Below are 17,554 nucleotides of genomic sequence, written 5' to 3'. Positions count from 1 at the left end.
CCCCCTTTCTGCCTGGTCTCCCCGCTTCCACTCTTGGCTTCTTTCTTCTCTTTTAATGGCAGGTCCCTAGGATGCCCCAGACCTGTGCAATCATAATCGCCAGAGAAGAGACCCAGAAAGCTGCATTTTAAAGAAACTCTTGGGTAATTCTTTTACTATTATTATTACTGTGGTAAAATACACATAACATAAAGTTTACAGTTTGATGGCATTATATGCATTCACAGCATTGTGTGACCATTACCACTGACTGGTTTCAGAACTTCTTCATCACCCCAGATGGAAACTTCATACCCATTAAGCAGTCAAAGCATATCCCTCCCACCCCTGTCTCCAGCCTCCAATCGGCTTCCTGTCTATGAATTTACCTACTCTGGACTTTTCATCAACATGGAATTATACCATATATGGCCTTTTCTGACTGGCTCCTTTCACTTAGCTAGAGTTCTCAAGGTCATCCATGTTGTAGCCCTTGTCACTACTTCACTCTTTTTTATGGCTAAATAATATTCCGTTGTATGGCTATATCACACTTGGTTTATTTGTCTGTTGATAGATATTCAGGTGGCTTCTACCTTTTGCTATTGTGATTAATGCTGGAATAAACATTCAGGTACAAGTTTTGGTTTGGACACCTGTTTTCAGTCCTTTTGGGCATATGCCTTGGACTGGAACTACTGGCTCACAAGGCCATTATATAGTTAATGTCTCAAGAAACTGCCACACCCTACTTCCACTCTGCTCCCTTATAACCTATTCTCCAGAATGCCATTCTCCAAATGGCAGCAACCAAAGTGACTTCTTTAAAATTTAAAAGACAGCATATTTCTACCCCACTTAAAATCCTCCAATAGCTTCCTCTTTATCTTAGACTAAAACCCAAACTCCCTATACTGGCCTATGGAATATGGCTCCCACCTCTGGCTCCGATGTATCTCTTAACTCTGTCCTCAGTTACTGAATCCTTTCCATTCCCACCTCAAGACCTTTGTATTTGCTTTTCCCTCTGATTGGAATGCTCTTTCTCCTGACCTTTTCATTGCAGACTCACTCTGTCTTCAGGCCCCGCTTCAGCCATCCCCTCCTTGGTGAGGCCTTTGCTGACCTGACCCACTTATTTAAACCAGCCCCACCCCACCCTCAATCACTGCCTATAAAATCAGTCTGTTTGACTTCCTTCACAGCACTTACCTTTATTTGAACTTAACTTTTAAATATATTTATTGCACAAATATATAATCTTTCTTCCTCTCTAGAACCAGGGATCCATTACAGTGGGGTTCTCTTGCTAATTCCTGTAACACTGGCTTTTAGCTTAGTACTTGGCATGTCAGAGTGTTAGAGAATATTAATAATTAAGTAATCATTCACTCTAAACTGAGTCTATTGCTCAGATTTAGGAGAGAGATTGGTAGGGGTTTCAAGGAGAAGTTAATGATTTAAGCATTAAATGAAATAATTTTTGTGAATTACTTTTGCACTAGGATGTGACAAGTGGACCTCTTAAATATTGCAGAGGAGGGAAACTTTTCCTTTCTTCCATTCTAGGTTCTCTGGCTGGTCTAATAGTGACATTGACAAGTTAACAGGAGAAAAACAAGCTCTGAATTTCATATGTACAGGAGCTCATAAAAATATGAGACTCAAAGAAGTGACCAAAGCAGATAGTTGTTATGTCCTTTAGACAAAGAAATGATACATTTGTGAAGAATTGAGGAGACTGGGCTTGCAGTAGCAAGTTAATGAAGAAGAAACCGGGTTTGTTTAGACAGCCCTCCCAGCTCTGAATTCCCCATCTCTGGTGAAAAGGATGCCTTCCACCCTCCAGTGGCAGGGAGAGAACCTTTCCCTTGGGGAACTGATTTTCTCCTTTCAGAGGGACAGAGGAGGGTCAGTGTGTCCTTGCTGTTTCTTAAGTAACTTTAATTCAAGATAATCAACATGCCAAAATGGTATATTTGGGGCAGCCTGCCCTAACTCCATCAATATCAAATTAGTATACACTGAAGTATAATTATGAAAATTCATATATAAAATTAGAGGAAAATCAGGGAGAATGTTTAATAAAAAGAAACACTTATGTGATTGAAAACTAGTGATTTCTCAACAGACAGAATAGCTTGATGATTAAGAACAAGCACCAAAGACTTCACCACTTAGTAGCTTCATGACCTTGAGAATATTACTTCACATCCATAATGTGGGGTTAATAAACGTGCCTAACTCCTAGGTTTGTTGTAAGAATTAAATGAGGTAATACTTGTGGAGGGCTTAGTTCAATAAGAAGCAGCTGTTTCTATTATACCTTTATAGTTACAATTTAGTAAAAATATAACATTTCAATTATTGTAGTTCAAAGCCATGTCGCTATTAAAAGACTTTGATAATCACTTAAGAAATTTTAAATTTCATGTTATGCCCATGGAATATGTGCAACCACTCTTCATTTCCTTTGACAAAAGTCTACTGAGCATCTACTGTACACCAGACAATTGTCAGGCTCAGAAATATAGATGGTGTCCCTGTCCTTAAGGCGACCACCCTCTTAGATGAAGACCATCAAGAAGAGATCGTTCTAAGACAGTGTGATCAATGCTGATATGCTGTCCCATATGGTTGGGATAACGCTAAGAACTACTCATGTCCAGTAGTTCCAAACACTGATAGCCACCAGAAGCAATCCCCTGGGAAGCTGAGTTTTTAAATACACTGTGGTAGACATTACTGGGTGTCCCTCAAAATCCATTCTACTCGTCTTCCTAAAAAATAGAACTTTTAGAGGCATATTTGACCATCCAGAATAAAAACAACATTTCCCAGCATCTCTTACATCTTAGACTAAGTTGAGGCTAATAGATATGAGGGGAAGTCGCGTATGCAGCTTTGAACTAGTTCACCGAGTAGAAGGTATATTTCCTTCCTGCCCCCTTTATCCTCTTCCCATTGGCTGGAAAGCACCCATGGTGTACACCATCTTGGACCACACAGGGGAGAGCAGCTTCCTAGGAAGGGTAGAGTAACAGTGTGGAAGGAATCTGGCCTCCTAACAGACATGCGGAGCAGAGCTGTCATGTCAATTTTTACTTTCATCAAAAATAGCATCTTTTTGGTTTGAGCCTTTATTATTTTGGGTCTCTGTCATCTGCAGACATAGCTATTTCCAAGACAATATACAGAATTCCTGGCTCTGCTTCTGCAACTTACATTGCAGCAGGGCTTTGCTGAAGCCCAAGGGTCTGTATTTTTTTTAAGTTTCCAAGGTAATTAATTTTAATGTTCAGGCAGTTCTGTGAACTAGGGAGTTGAAGTGGTTCTACAAAGTACCACCCGGAGAGGCTTTGAATAATAAGTAGGAACTAATCAGGCAAAGACTGGGGAGAAAGACAGTCCAAGTGAAGAGGGAAGTCAGAGTCAGTGAGAAACCACATGGTGCCACTGAAGAAAATCCTCAAATGTTTAGCATTCCTAGAACATGGAACAATCGGCCTGGGGGAGTACAAGATGAAGCTGGAAAGAATACAGAGGTGATCTGTATTATAGAGGGCCTGGCAAGCTGCCAAAATACTTTGGCTTTTTAAGTCGTGGGAAACTATTTAACAATTTAAAGGTGTTAAAAAGAAAACCACAGGCCCAAAGATGGAGTTGGTTGATGGTCAACGTTGATGGTCCTATGTCAGTAAACCAAGACTTGATTCTCAACCTAAGTGCAGTTTCAGTCCCCTAGGAATGTGACCTTTAACCAGTCAACATGAAATTTCCTGGTCAGCACTAGGAAATTTATTACTAGACCCCTTTCATTCCCCTTAGGAGTGTGGCCTTGCCAAAACAATGGATTCCTGCTAATAACTGCTCTTTTCTGGGCTCCCTCTCTACCTTTAAAAACCTTTTCTTCACTGCAGTTCAACAGACCATCTCTCTGCTTGACAGATGCTCAATTTGAATCACTGAATAAAGCCAATTAGCCAATTTACTCGGTTGAATTTTGGTTTTTAACAAAGGAGAGAAGTGACTTGATTAGACTTTTGTTTTAAAATGTTTAACATATTAGAAACTTGTCTTTAAAAGTTTATATAGATTTTTACAAATAGGGGTATGCTGTACATACTGTTCTCTTTTAAGGACAATAAATATTCATCCACGACATCATTTTAAATGGATAAATCCCATCTCAATGTATGAATATATCATATTATTTTTAATCAGTTCCATTTTGGTGGCTTCATTCTGCTTCAGTGTAGCCAAACTGGGACTACATTCCCCAGAATTCCCTTCCCGTTTGTCCTTGTTGTAGGTTCCACATTGTCCTTAGGGCTCCTGTTCATTTTTGCATTCCTCCACTTTCTGTGTATTCTTCCTTCCCAACTGCTGGTCTTGCTGACTTCAGGTCCAACACCAGATTCAGAAGACCGGTGACCTTGCACACTGATTACCTGACCACGGATACCCTGAGCCCACAGCTGCATGAGGTCTACTCCCTATCACAAAGCCCTTATTCCATTTCACCACTAGTGCTTCTGCTTCTCTGATCCAGCACTCACGGAACTTAACCGGCTCTGTTCATCAGGTTCTCGGAGAAGCAGATGCTGAGATGGAGTTAGGAGCACAGAGGCTTTTGGGGGTTAACACCTAGGAAGACAAAATAATGAGGATGCAGAATTGGCCAGAGAGAACCTCAAGGCCACGATGCAGATCTGGCAAAGGTTCAGCTGACCCAAGGGGGGTTCTGGGGCAACAGTTCCCCTAAACGGAGTCCCACAAATTAGCAAAATTGGCCAGGCCCTGGCATCTTGCTCAGACTTCCTCTGGGACGTGTGGCTTGAGAGCTGAGATAGATCCTGAAGAGAAAAACACTGGAATTTGTCAGCTCCAGCACTCCCTGCAGTGAAGGGGAAGCTCCTTCTTGATGGGCACCCCGGAGCTGCCCACCTGTACTGTTCACAGTGAAGGGACTCGGTTTTTCTAATTTTTATACACAATATTTAGGTGAGCAGCTGGTAGGTCAATCTTCATGCCCATCCATAATTATTTACTGTACTTAGGATAAATTCCTAGAAATGAAAGTTCTAAGGTCAAAGACTATGGCCATTATTAGGGTTTTTGACTTATTAAACCACTGATTCTCAGAAGAATCATGGTTTTAATTGGAATTTAACCAACCTTGAGACTAAACTTTTTTTTAAATGTGTGTTTGGACATTTATATATTTTTATAAATTTCTTGTTCCTATTTTTGTCTATATGATGTTCATCTTTTTATAACAGGTTTGAAACAGCTGTTTATATGGAAAAGATTTTAACCCCTCATCTGATATACTTAAAGTAAATAATCCTCCTGTTTGTCCCTACCTTCAAAAATTTTAATGTTGATATCTAATGTTCTGGATATACAGAAATTCCTTATTTTTATATACTTAACACTATTAACATTTTCCTTGGTGATTATCCTTAGAAAAGCCTTGAGCACCTCAAAATTATATTAATATTCACTTTTATCCTTTTGCTAAACCATTTGTTATTTCATTTTGGGAGTGATTGGGGAGTCTAATACATAAATATATATCATACTGTATAAGTGTGTGTGTGTTGTGTGTGTATATATATATATATATATATATATATATATATATATATATATATATATCTGTATTTTCATTTGTCTGTCCCATTCATCTTTCTATAGCAGTAGCCCAACTATTTAATTATTTTGGTTTCATGATAATTAAATTAGCTAACAACTAATTTAATTATTTAGCATATATGTTAAGCAGTAGCTAATATAACTATGTAGCATAACATATGTAATAGTTATACAACATAACTGACATATATAACTATTTAACATAACTGTTTTAATAATTTTAATACACATTGACTGGTAAGGGAAGGGCCATCTTAAAAGTCATATTTTTAAATGCCTACTTCCCTTCCCTGTAAGATTATACATCTGCACCAGTAGCCTCACGTGGCATGTAAGCGATGGCCTAAATTCTGAAATACTCCTCCCTGCAGCAGGGGAGTCTATATCACTTCCTCTTAGACGCTCAATGACTGTTTTGTCCTGATCCATAATGGCAAAGCCCTGCTGTGCCAGTTTCCAGGCCTGGGCTTTTTTACTATCTCTCTCTAGGGACACTGAGCTGCCATGGAAGTAGTCCATGCTGGAAAGCCCAGCCTTCCAGGGATCCCTACCAAGGAGCCAGACCTGCAAGTACAATCAGGTTGGACGCTCCATACCAGCCCACCTGCCACCTGAATGCTGCAGAGTGACCTTGTCCACACCACCTGCTGCAGAACAACTGCCTGGCCGAGCCCTGCCTGAGTCCCTGATCCATAAAATCATCAGGTATCATAAAATGGTAGTTGTTTAAGCTGCAAAGTGTTAGGTGACTTACTACACAGCAGCAGATAACCAGAATATCATCTGATAAGCAGTGACTCCCTGTGGAAGGAGCAGACTTTCCTGCCCCTTTACCATTAGGTTGGAATGTGGCTTGCTTTGGGCACAGGCATCCAAGCCGACAAGGCATACGCCAGGTCCACGCAGAAACGCAGCCGGGTTTCCCGCAGCTCCTTTGCCTTCCATCCTGCCCTGAGAATGGCGTGCCCCGGCAGGGCTGCTCCTTCCACCTGGGTCCTCCAGGAAGACGGCATGTGGAGCAGAGCTGCAGCTGATCCACAGCTAACAAAATACAGCATAAGCAAGAAATAAATGCTTGCTGTTGTAAGCCATCAGATTTCGGGGTTGTCATTATCACAGTCACACTTAGAATAATACACTACACAGCTGTTATTTCTCCCCCTTTTTATCATGATTGGTAAAGCCATTTCCCATGATAAAGTTTGAAAATGTCAGCTATTCATTTTTCCAGCCTCCCTTACAACTAGAGGTGTTCTTGTTCTGACCAATGACGAGTAAAGGGAAGTCTGTGAGAGAAGCATAGTTCTGAGAAAGATTTTCCTCAATGATCAAAATAAAGGGACTTGAAAGCAGTTATTCTTAGCTGCCCTGGTCATTCCACTCAAATATTTGTTAGGATGTGATGGCTAGAGCTACAGCAGCCATCTTGTAACCATGAGTCAACAAACCTGAGAATTCAAAGTCAGTATACTGAGGAATGGCGGATGAAAGACCTTGGATCCTGCATAAAGGTGTTGAGTCTCTCAACAACTCTGGGATTGCCTACCACCAAAAATATCTTAGCATGCGAGATAGTCATCTTAATTGTTTATGCCACTGTTAGCTGGCAGTTTCATTATCTGTAGCCAAAATAACCTAATTAGCATATGGCTCTCTGTTGATTTTGCCTGCCCAGCATGCAGCCCTCTTCTGGCAACAGCATTTTGATTCCCTTTAGGAAATCACCCCACATCCCCCCACACACACTGCATTTGGCTCAAGCAAGACCTCAGTCTCCAGTTCCTGGACTGAGCATGTGACCAGGTCTGCTAATCAGAGTGGTACGTCCACCTGGCTACAGTGAAGGTTATTTCTGGGACTTCGGGCAGAACTGTTGGTAAAGGGACATTCTCCTTCCACTGGGATTGCTGCTTAAGAACGAAGCCAACACAGAGGAAAGCAGAGTTGGCAAATGAAAAGACCAATCTCTGATGACATCACTGAGCCTTAGGGACTCTGCTTTGCCAGGTGTACCTTGAAGTGTTCTTTCAGTTACATGGAACAATAAATTCCTGTTCTTTTCATAAGTCAGTTAACAACAGAAAGAACCCTGACTGCTACAGAACAGAGTCCTGGTTTACGATGGGGCCACAGGACCTCAGCTGAAGTAAAGCAGGGCCAGGGTAGCAGGGAGCGAGGCAGGGAAAGGACAAGACACAACAGCTCTGCCAGGCAACTGATACTACCTGCCTCTTTCACAGATAATAGAGGCTGAGGCACTGAAGGGCAACGGGACTCACCAAGGTTGTACAGTGAGTAAAGAGGCCCTGATTCAATCTCAGGCCTAATGGAACTCCAAAACTCAAGTTACTTTTACTGAACCACACCGATTTTCAGGTTAGGTCCATATCAGAAATCAGGTCTGTAAACTGCCTCTTAAACATTGAGTTTTATTGGTGTTGGCTGGGTGGAACTGAGGACAACCCCGCGTTTCCTTCTATTTGAGAGTTAAGTTCAGGATTCTTTACTACTCTCCTGATTAGGTAGGAAGAGATGATGATAGCCTTAATCAGGGCTATCCACATCACTACCTAGGTCCTTCTATGTGCTTCTCTTCCCAGGCCTCCCTACACTGTCTCAGGTCCAGCTACCTCTGCAAGGAAATCCCATCTTCAGGATATGTAGATGGGTTCTTCCAGAAAATTCCAGGTCAGCTAAAGTCCTTTGCAGCAGCCCCAGTGTAACAAGCTGGCATAGATCCAGAGCCTGTCCCCTCTGGTGAGGGTCCCAAGCACAGGCCTAGAGCTGTCGCTATCCCCTCCCTTGAGGATTCTGCTGTCTTGACCCAGCAGGTGAGTGCACTGGCGCCTCTCCAAGCTCACGGCCTTACCCAGTCTGGAGACAAACGTCCCTCGCTTTTAACATTTTCAGCTCTGTAATAAATCATTTATCTTAACATCCTGCTGCTTTTCCTCAGGCCTGACCTAGCAAGTGGACTCTACTTCAGTGACCAACGTCTACCAAGTCCAGTCTGACCAGGCCCAGCCTGACAATCAGGATGTCCAGCCCACTGCAGTCTGCCTCCAGTAGCCCCTGAAGGAGGCAGGCTGCCCCCAGGACTCCTTTCTCTTGGTTCCTCTCAGCTGGTGGCCCAAAGTGCAGGAAATACACCACTCACATGCACAAGATGATTTTCTGTAGTAACCCCACAGCTTTAAATAACACTGAACCACACAGTGAAACGTATCTCTGCCCTTCTCAATTCTTTCTTCACCCTTCAGACCACCAAAGAGGTGCTCTGTTTGAAGCAGATCTATCTTCTGCAGCTCTTTAACACTTGTTAATCTCCCTTTTTGACATTTTTGGGTTTGGAGGAGTTTTTTTTGTATGTACTGTTTTTGTACAATTATTTTATTTACAGCAATTGGCACTGGTTTCTAATTTACAGAAGTGATAATCATTTTCCTTTATGAGCTCAAGTATATCAATGTTAAACAAGTCCATGTATAGGCAAATAATAACTAAATAATGGCACAGATTGTAAGTACTATATGACAACAATAATGAGGGTTGTAAACAAATCACTAAAATCTGGCAGCTGCTGCTTCTAGCACAGAGGCCCCCCACTGGAGTCATCAGCGCCACTCCCTACCCGCCACAACTGGCTCCCCACCCCCAAGAACATATCCGCAGGCAACTGTCAGAATGGATATCAGGAGGGAGAGGTTCACACAGCTACACCCAGCAGCCAGACTGAGGTCCCTCCCTCCTGCGTGACAACGTCTCCAAGCTCCTGGGCTTGGGCAGGATCGGGGGCCTTCCGGCTGGGGGAGGGTGGGATAGTTTGCTCCCCCAGCCACCAGAAGAGTGAGTGGAGTCTGGGGGACCTCCGCGGCCTGCAGTAACCCTCACCAGGTCAAGAGCACTAGTCCTCAGCACAGAGCAGGTGCAGGCAGGGATGGGAGGCCTTTCTGAGGGCCGATGGGCCAGGGTTACACTCAGCGCTTTATGGATGTTGGGGAACTTCCAACAGAGAGCTGTCACCAGGAGCCCGACCGAAAGCTCTAGGTCAGTGTTTCTAAAAGTTTGGTCCTTGGATTTCAGAACCATATATTAAATCCAACATCAGAATCATATATAAAAAATATGGATTTCCCTGGAGACTTGGGGCCCTCGAATGGGGCCAAAGGGTCTGAACTTTTTAATCATATTTTTACCATAAGGAAAACTTGAGAAACACTATAATGGAAAAAAGAGGAGCTACAGAGGTATCTCTCTCTCTCTCCCCCCAGCTCTCTCCCCCTCCACTCTCCACCCCCTCTTCCTCCATCCTCCGTTCTCTCTTCTTCTCTCTCTCTCCCATTTCTCTGTATACAGATCTGCCCCCACAGTGCCTGGAAAAAACAAGACACTCAGTGACTTTTATCCCCCCTCCCTCCCTCCCACCTTTGATCAGGGCCAAAGACTAAAAACACATCTCAACTGGAAAGCTTTTGTCTATGTGGCAAACCTCTGACAAAAATCACAAGATTTCCTATAGAATCAAACATCCTCTTGCCCCCTCCCCTCAACTATGAGACTTGTCTGTCAGAATCATACTGCTACAAAAACATAGAGTCAAAATGGGTTCATCTGCCACCCCAGGCAACTCCACGTTCCTAGGGCCCCAAACGTGCATGGTCTGTATATGACCTCAAACTCCCCGAACTCAGAAAATGCCAGGAGCCATACAATCACCCAACAGCGCTTCCTCAGCATGTCCCCCAGGGTGCCCATGGCCCCAGAGGAATGTGAGTCTCTGCTCTGGAAGGCCTAGGACAGCTTTGGTTAGGTTTCTCCAGAAACAAGGTTGCTTATTTGTGAGGTGACCCAGGAAGCACTAATGGGGGTGTGGGAAAGTGAGACGGGGAAAAGGATCCAGCACAGGGGGCTTTAGCAAGGTTAACGCTGTGCACACTGGACTCAGACCTGCTGCAGATTCTGAGGGAAGAAAACAGGCCTTTAAATTGTCCCACCTGAGGGGTGAGGAAATTGGGTGTTTATCTACCAATTTCCATCTGCCACTGGAGGAGAGCTGCTCTCAGGGTCATTAACTTCCTGGTACTTTGACGTGCCCCTCACGCAGGCTGAGTACATGCCTAAGCTGGCAAATCCCTTGGGTAGAGTACACCTGTCCTTGTCAGAAGAGGCCACTGGGATTCCTCAAAAACAGAGCTTCCATATAATCTAGGAAACTCACGTCTGGGTATAAATCCAAAGAAAATGAAATAGCCATCTGAAAGAGATATCTGCACTCCCATGTTCCCAGCAGGACTATTTACAACTGAAACATCCATTGACAGATGAGTGGATAAAGAAAATGTGGTCTATACCTACAAAGGACTATTATTCAGTCTTTAAAAAGAAGGAGATCCTACCATTTGTGACAACATGAATGGACCTGGTAGACATTATGCTAAGTGAAAAAATAAGTCACAGAGCAACGAATAGTGCATGATTCCTCTTATATGAGGCATCTGAGGTACTCAAATGTATAGAACAGTGGTTCCCAAGGGCTGGGGGATGGGGATGTGGGAAGCTGTTGTTCGGTAGGTATACAGTGACAGTTACACAAGATGAGTTCCTTCCAGAGATCTGCTGTGCAACATACTGCTTGCAGTTAACAAGAAAGTATTGTGCACTTAAAAATTTGTTAGGCAAAATGAACAAACGGGACTACATCAAACTAAAAAGTTTCTGTATGGCAAAGGACACCATCAACAGAGCAAAAAGGCATCCTGCAGTATGGGAGAATATGTTTGTAAACAACAAGGAGTTAACATCCAAAATATATAAAGAACTCACATGCCTCAACACCCAAAAAGCAAATAACCCTATTAAAATATGGGCAGAGGATATGAACAGACAATTCTCCAAAGAAGAAATTCAGATGGCCAACAGACACATGAAAAGATGCTCCACATCATTAATCATAAGAGAAATGCAAATTAAAACCACAATGAGATATCACCTCATACTAGTTAAGATGACCAACATCGAAAAGACTAGAACAACAAATGTTGGTGAGGATGTGGAGAAAGGGGAACCCTCCTACACTGCTGGTGGGAATGTAAGCGAGTTCAACCATTGTGGAGAGCAGTATGGAGGTTCCTCAAAAAACTAAAAATAGAAATACCATTTGACCCGGGAATCCCACTCCTAGGAATTTACCCAAAGAATACAAGTTCTCAGATTCAAAAAGACATATGCACCCCTACGTTTATCGCAGCACTATTTACAATAGCAAAGAAATGGAAGCAGCCTAAGTGTCCATCAGTAGATGAATGGATAAAGAAGAGATGGTACATATACACAATGGAATACTATTCAACGATAAGAAAGAAACAAATCCTACCATTTGCAACAACATGGATGGAGCTGGAGGATATTATGCTCAGTGAAATAAGCCAGGCAAAGAAAGACAAGTACCAAATGATTTCTCTCATTTGTGGAGTATAACAACGAAGCAAAACTGAAGGAACAAAACAGCAGACTCACAGACTCCAGGAAGGGACTAGTGGTTACCAAAGGGGAGGGGTGTGGGAGGGCCGGTGGGGAGAGAGGGAGAAGGGGATTCAGGGATATTATGTTTAGTACACATGGTGTGGGGGGTCATGGTGAAGACAGTGTATAACAGAGAAGGCAAATAGTGAATCTGTGGCATCTTACTACACTGATGGACAGTGACTGCAATGGGGTGTGGGTGGGGACTTGATAATATGGGTGAATGTAGTAACCACATTTTTTTCATGTGATACATTCATAAGTGTATATCAATAATACCTTAATAAAAAATAAAAATAAATTTGTTAGGCAGGTAGATCTCACATTAAGTGTTCTTATCACACACATACAAAAAACTAAAGAAGTAACACAAAGAAATTTTTGGAAATAATGGGCGTTTATTACCTTGATTGTGGCTATGGTAATAAGAGTGTATATGTATGTCCAAACTCAACAAACTGTGTATCTTAATTATGTGCAGTTTTTATATACCAATTACACCTCAGTAAAGCTGGGGGAAGAAAGAAACCATGGGCATGTACAGTAATGATGAACGCTGAGCAAGTGGTGAGCTGATAAACGCTGAACAGCAAACTCTTGTGATGGGAAAAGCCCTGGCTTAGTACATTTGCCAATGTCTGTGGTATAAATATTGCCACTACAGCCAATTCAAGCTACCAGTGGGACATCCCTGAAAGCACAGTTGGGAAGATATGAGCACAATTGGCTCTCATGTAGATAGACAGCCCCAGCAGAGCCCTGGGAGGGGATACAGGCAGGGCACTGACAGCACCTCCTACAGGTAAGCCAGAGCACTCTGCAACAGTCATAGAATCTCAGGATTTTATGTCACTTTTATATTCTATTCTGTGATATGTCAAGGGTGAACATCTGACCATGAAAAAATGGAATTACTCTCCGAATCTTTGAATAGTTTCCTATTCTAGGAAGGCATGGCTTGTTTATTATTTTTACATCACCTCTCCCTCATCCACACATCCCCATCACACTGCCATGCACCTCCTGGAGCAGTGAAAACCTATTTAAAAGCCAGACTCCAAGAATCCCTCCATTTGGTTAACCCAACAGGAATTTGGTCGATCTCTTATTTTGCCTAGCCAGCACCATTTCCTCTTCTTCTAATATAACACTTCATTTTCCTTTAAGCAACCATCCTTTACCCCATCCTGAGTCCTCAGTCCTTATTTCCTGGTTCTAACAATTAGCATGTGACAGAGGTCTGGTCAGTGAGAGCATTCCAGACTTTTCCACTATTCTGAAGATACTCCCAGACTTTTTAATTACTGTCCATGAGCCCCTAACATCTCTTTTTTTTTACTTAAGTCACTGATTTGGGTTTTCAGTCACTTGTAACCAAGACTGCTGGCTGATTCAAAGATCTGAGATGAAATGAGTTAGACTGTAGTACACACACATCCTTCCAGCTTTCTCTCCTTGGCTCTCAATAGAGTTCAGTGTAGACATAGGAATAGTTTATTGGGGCCCTGCCTTCATGGGGGCTGAGGAACACTCCCAGGCAGAACCAGTCTGAGTAGGTAGCCCAAGGCACAAAGGGGTCACTTCAGGATCCGGATGCTCATTTTCTGCTCGATGTTCATCTTCTCTAAGGACTGGGGGAGATGGGTGGGGTCAGAAGGTTTGCCTCCCAACACTGTAAGCTTCCAACCTCCTCTCGCATCCCCAAGACCCCACCACTCCCTGGCCAACCCTGTCTTTCTGCTTCCTCCTTCCAACTTCATCTCCCATGTCCATCTGTCCCAGGGACTCGTGATCTCAACTCCCCGGGCCACAGGGCATTCTGACCTTGGCGAACTCCAGGAAGGACACAGCCCCATCTCCATCTTCATCGGCTTCCTGCACTGTGCGGTCAGCAATGCTCTCCAACTGCTCTTCAGTCACCTGTACCCCAACCATCAGCCGGAGCACCTGGGAGGTGGGGGGACGAGGCAGCCATAAAGAGACCCCTGGCACCATGCCCCAAACCTTGCCCACATCACCCCAAAAGTTATCAACCAATTTCTTAATCCAGCCCTCATCCATTTTCACCCCATCTATCCCTTCCTAGCACATCCCTCAGAAATGTCCCCCCACACCTCTCTATTCAACCCCTTGCCTGTCTCTAACTTTCTCACACTCACCTCAAGCACACACCCAGCTCATTACCCCAAATCCTATGACCCAGCCCCCATCCTCCTCCACCTCATTCCTACCTCACCCTCCCACTATTCCCAGTTCCACTGCCACTTCATCACAACACTGATCCCAGAGTTTCTCAGTCTCAGCATTACTGACACCTGGGGCCAGATCACTCCTTGCTGTGGGGAAATGAGGCTGTCCTGTGCACTGTAAGGTCTTTAGCAGCATTCTTGACCTCCACCCACTAGATGCCAGTATACTATCCTCCTCCCCCAGCCGTGACAACCAAAAACATCTCTAGATATTGCCACTGTTATTCAGGAGGCAAATCACCCCCAGTGGAGAGCCACTGACCTCTTCCCAGCCTCATACCCAAATGTGCTCCACCCCATTTCCCATACATCCCTGATCGTCTGCACCCCCTCCATAATCACCCACCCCATCCACCACAACCCTTCCATTACACCACCCACCCTACACTCCACGCATCTCTTGCTCTTGTGTTCTTCTGACCTGTAACATCTCATGCCTGGAGATCTTTCCATCTCGATCCAGGTCGTAGAGCTGAAATGCAACTGGAAGAGATTGAGGGAAAGGAAGGTGAGTCCTTGGTTTCTCTTCCAGAAGGTCATCCTGGAGGAGTGAGGAGATCGTCAATAGGCTTCGCTAAAATACTGGGGGGTGCCTGGGGCCTCTCACTGATGTGGTAAATCTAGGGTCTCACTGCAGCGGTCCCCCAAACTCACAGCGAAGTTTGTTCATCCTGCTGTTGAGGGGTTCAGGTTCCTTGGGGTCCCGGATTCCTGCGTCCTCATCATCTACAGGTCGAAAATGCGCCAGGACTCTGACAAAGCCCAGGAAATCCACTCGCAGACTCCTGCCAGCGGTGGGGTGGAACGGAGGCGCGGGTCACCTCGGCCCTCCCTCTGCCTCCGTCCCTGATGTTTCCCCCTAAAACCCACCACCACCACCGCACGCACTTCCCCTCCACCCCCCATCCCCCGCGACGCCTCACCCATCAGGGAAGAAGCTGTCTATAATGCGGTCTCCCAGGGGGTTCACGGCCAGCGCCCCAATCTCCTGCAGATCGGCGCGGCTGTAAAGTCACAGTTCCAAGGGGGTAAGGCAAGGACTGCACGTGGATGGTCAAAGAGGAGAACGGGGTCAGAGACACAGAGGCGGGAGGTCGTAAGGTCAGCGCCCCCTCACCTCAGGTAGCCCTTCTTATTCCCGTCCAGCGCCCGAAACCGGTGGTAGAGGCGGACCAGACTGGCCTGCGAGACTGCGAGGCGGAGGGCGGAAGGCTGAGGCCGCCGGGGATGCTCCGGACGCGGCCGGCCCGAGCGGCGGGACGCGCGCTCCGGACAGAAACCCTCCCCCGGCTGCCCCGGAGGACAGGGGTTTGCTGGAGGGGGCGTGCACCGCGGCCGGGGGCTGAGCTGGAGAGCTTGGAGGGGACGTGCGAGACCCGGGGAGGCTCGCCGGGTCCCAGCGCTTCTCTCGGGCGACCAAAGGACAAAGCCAGCCCCCTCCATCTGCCACCGGCTCTGTCGTCAGTCCCGGTCCGGCTCGAGGACACCTCGGAGCCTGGATTCACCTGGCCCTCCAGCCCGGGAACCAGGACCCGCCGCCAGCCCGGACGCTGCGGTCTCCTAGGCTCCCGTCCCTCAACCCAGCCGCCTCCTGAGTGCCACCCGCGCCGGAGTCACGGAGTCAAGCCCCCCGCCCCGGGGTCTAGCCGCGCGCACCCACTGGCGAAGCCCGGCCGCCCACTCACAGCCCGTCTCCCGCCGGATGCTGTCCACGTCGGGGATCCGCGCGGCGTGGGAGCTGCGCGAGCCCATGGCGGAGCAGAAGCCGGACCGGCGCTCTCCTCCCGCCTCCCGGGCGCGGCCGCCCCAGCGGCCCCGGGGCCGAAGGCCACAGGCCTGGCAAGAAGCCAGGCTCGGGAACCCCGCGGTTCCGAGGGGCGGGGGTCAGAGGGGCGGTGCGCACAGCCGGCTGTTCCAGCCGGAGGTGCTAAGGCCGGCGCGGCGCGGGGAGAGACTGGGCGAGGCCAGGGCCCCGCCTGCCCCCACGCCCTCCTCGGTCCGCGTTCTCACGCTCTGCCCAGCCCTCCCAGCCCCGGGGCTCTCCCTGGTTCTCGCTGAGTAAGGCTGGGAAGGCCCGACCTTCTTCATCGGGAGCCGAAACCAGTCCTGGGACGGGGGTAGTAGGTGGGAGGGGAGTTGGACCCCTGCGTCCCAATCTGGGAATGGCCCCGCCTGGGCCCCCTTCCCAGCCCGCCGGCCGGGAGGGAGAGGCCTTGAAGGACTCTTCAAGAGGGGTGAAGTGGGGGGCCTCTGGAGGCGGAGAGTGGGGCTGGGTCCGGGGAAAGAGCACTGGATTTGGAGGACTTGGACCGGAATCCCAGCGGTGCAGCTAACTCCCAAGAAGTGCAGTGTGTCTGGGTTCCATCTCTTTTGTTTGACCCACGTGGCCGTTATGCTATTGTTTGAGTCAGTGCTTAAATTTAATAAAAAATCCAGATTCGCAGCCTGACAAGTCAGAAGTGTGACACCACTAGGCCCGCGTTCCTGCCTGGCACCGCTGGAGCAGCCACCGTGTAAAAGGCGCATTGTGGGCTGTCGCTTGCCACAATCCCCACCCAGCCCAAGTCACTCCCTTATGTGCCACCCGCGCTGCTGCTAGAAGCTCCAAACTGGGAATGATTTAGACCTCTGACACCAAAGGGAATCCACAGCCTGAGAGAGGGTTACATACATTACTGTGACCAAGTTTAACATAATAACAACAAGGGCTCTCATTCCCCTCTTACCCCCCAGTGCTCACCACGCATGTCAAGCACTTGGCCAAACACTTTACGCTCATTATCTCACACACTCCTCACAGCACCTGCCAGACTGCCTTCTTTTGGCTTTTATGGGGTGGAAGCTGCCAGACGGGGCGGCCTGTGAACTATTGTAAAGCGTGTATCCTCTGTGGGGGCCAAAAACCTTATTCTCTTTATATATATAGTGCAGATACCCACACAGCACATAAATAGATATGTAGTATGTTTATGGCAATAACATTTCATGGGGGAAGGGTGATTAACGAAAAAAGTTTAAAAACACTCTTAAGTGGGGGTAATGATGTAAACAGGAGTGAGAGACTCAGTTGTAAAGGAACAAGCACCACAGGTGTCCACTTTTGAATCTATCATTACCCCCACTTACCTTCATAATCACACATACAC

General features: G+C 46.3%; 1 protein-coding gene across 6 annotated transcripts; it reads right to left on the bottom strand.

The window, feature by feature from the left end:
- Nucleotides 1–4,180: 4,180 nt before the first annotated feature.
- Nucleotides 4,181–16,334, bottom strand: CHP2 (calcineurin like EF-hand protein 2). 6 transcript variants are annotated; one of them, XM_057487045.1, is made up of 8 exons: nt 16,094–16,334; nt 15,526–15,598; nt 15,332–15,412; nt 15,063–15,193; nt 14,830–14,891; nt 13,984–14,106; nt 6,392–6,678; nt 4,181–4,626 (listed from the first exon to the last, which is right to left on the bottom strand). In XM_057487045.1, coding segments are annotated over exons 1-8 (825 nt in total). In that variant the 5' UTR covers nt 16,161–16,334; the 3' UTR covers nt 4,181–4,625. The 6 variants fall into 6 exon arrangements, 5 of the variants coding, with proteins under 5 accessions (XP_057343028.1, XP_057343026.1, XP_057343027.1 ...); XM_057487043.1 differs by lacking the exon at nt 16,094–16,334 and having other exon boundaries at nt 15,526–15,986; XM_057487044.1 differs by lacking the exon at nt 16,094–16,334 and having other exon boundaries at nt 6,472–6,678; nt 15,526–15,985.
- Nucleotides 16,335–17,554: the final 1,220 nt, after the last annotated feature.

This window comes from Manis pentadactyla, chromosome 10 (genome assembly GCF_030020395.1).
Source record: "Manis pentadactyla isolate mManPen7 chromosome 10, mManPen7.hap1, whole genome shotgun sequence".
In the NCBI taxonomy this organism is placed as follows: domain Eukaryota; kingdom Metazoa; phylum Chordata; class Mammalia; order Pholidota; family Manidae; genus Manis; species Manis pentadactyla.
The sequence above is the reverse complement of the archived record's forward strand: the minus strand, read 5'-3'. Positions and strand labels throughout refer to the sequence as shown.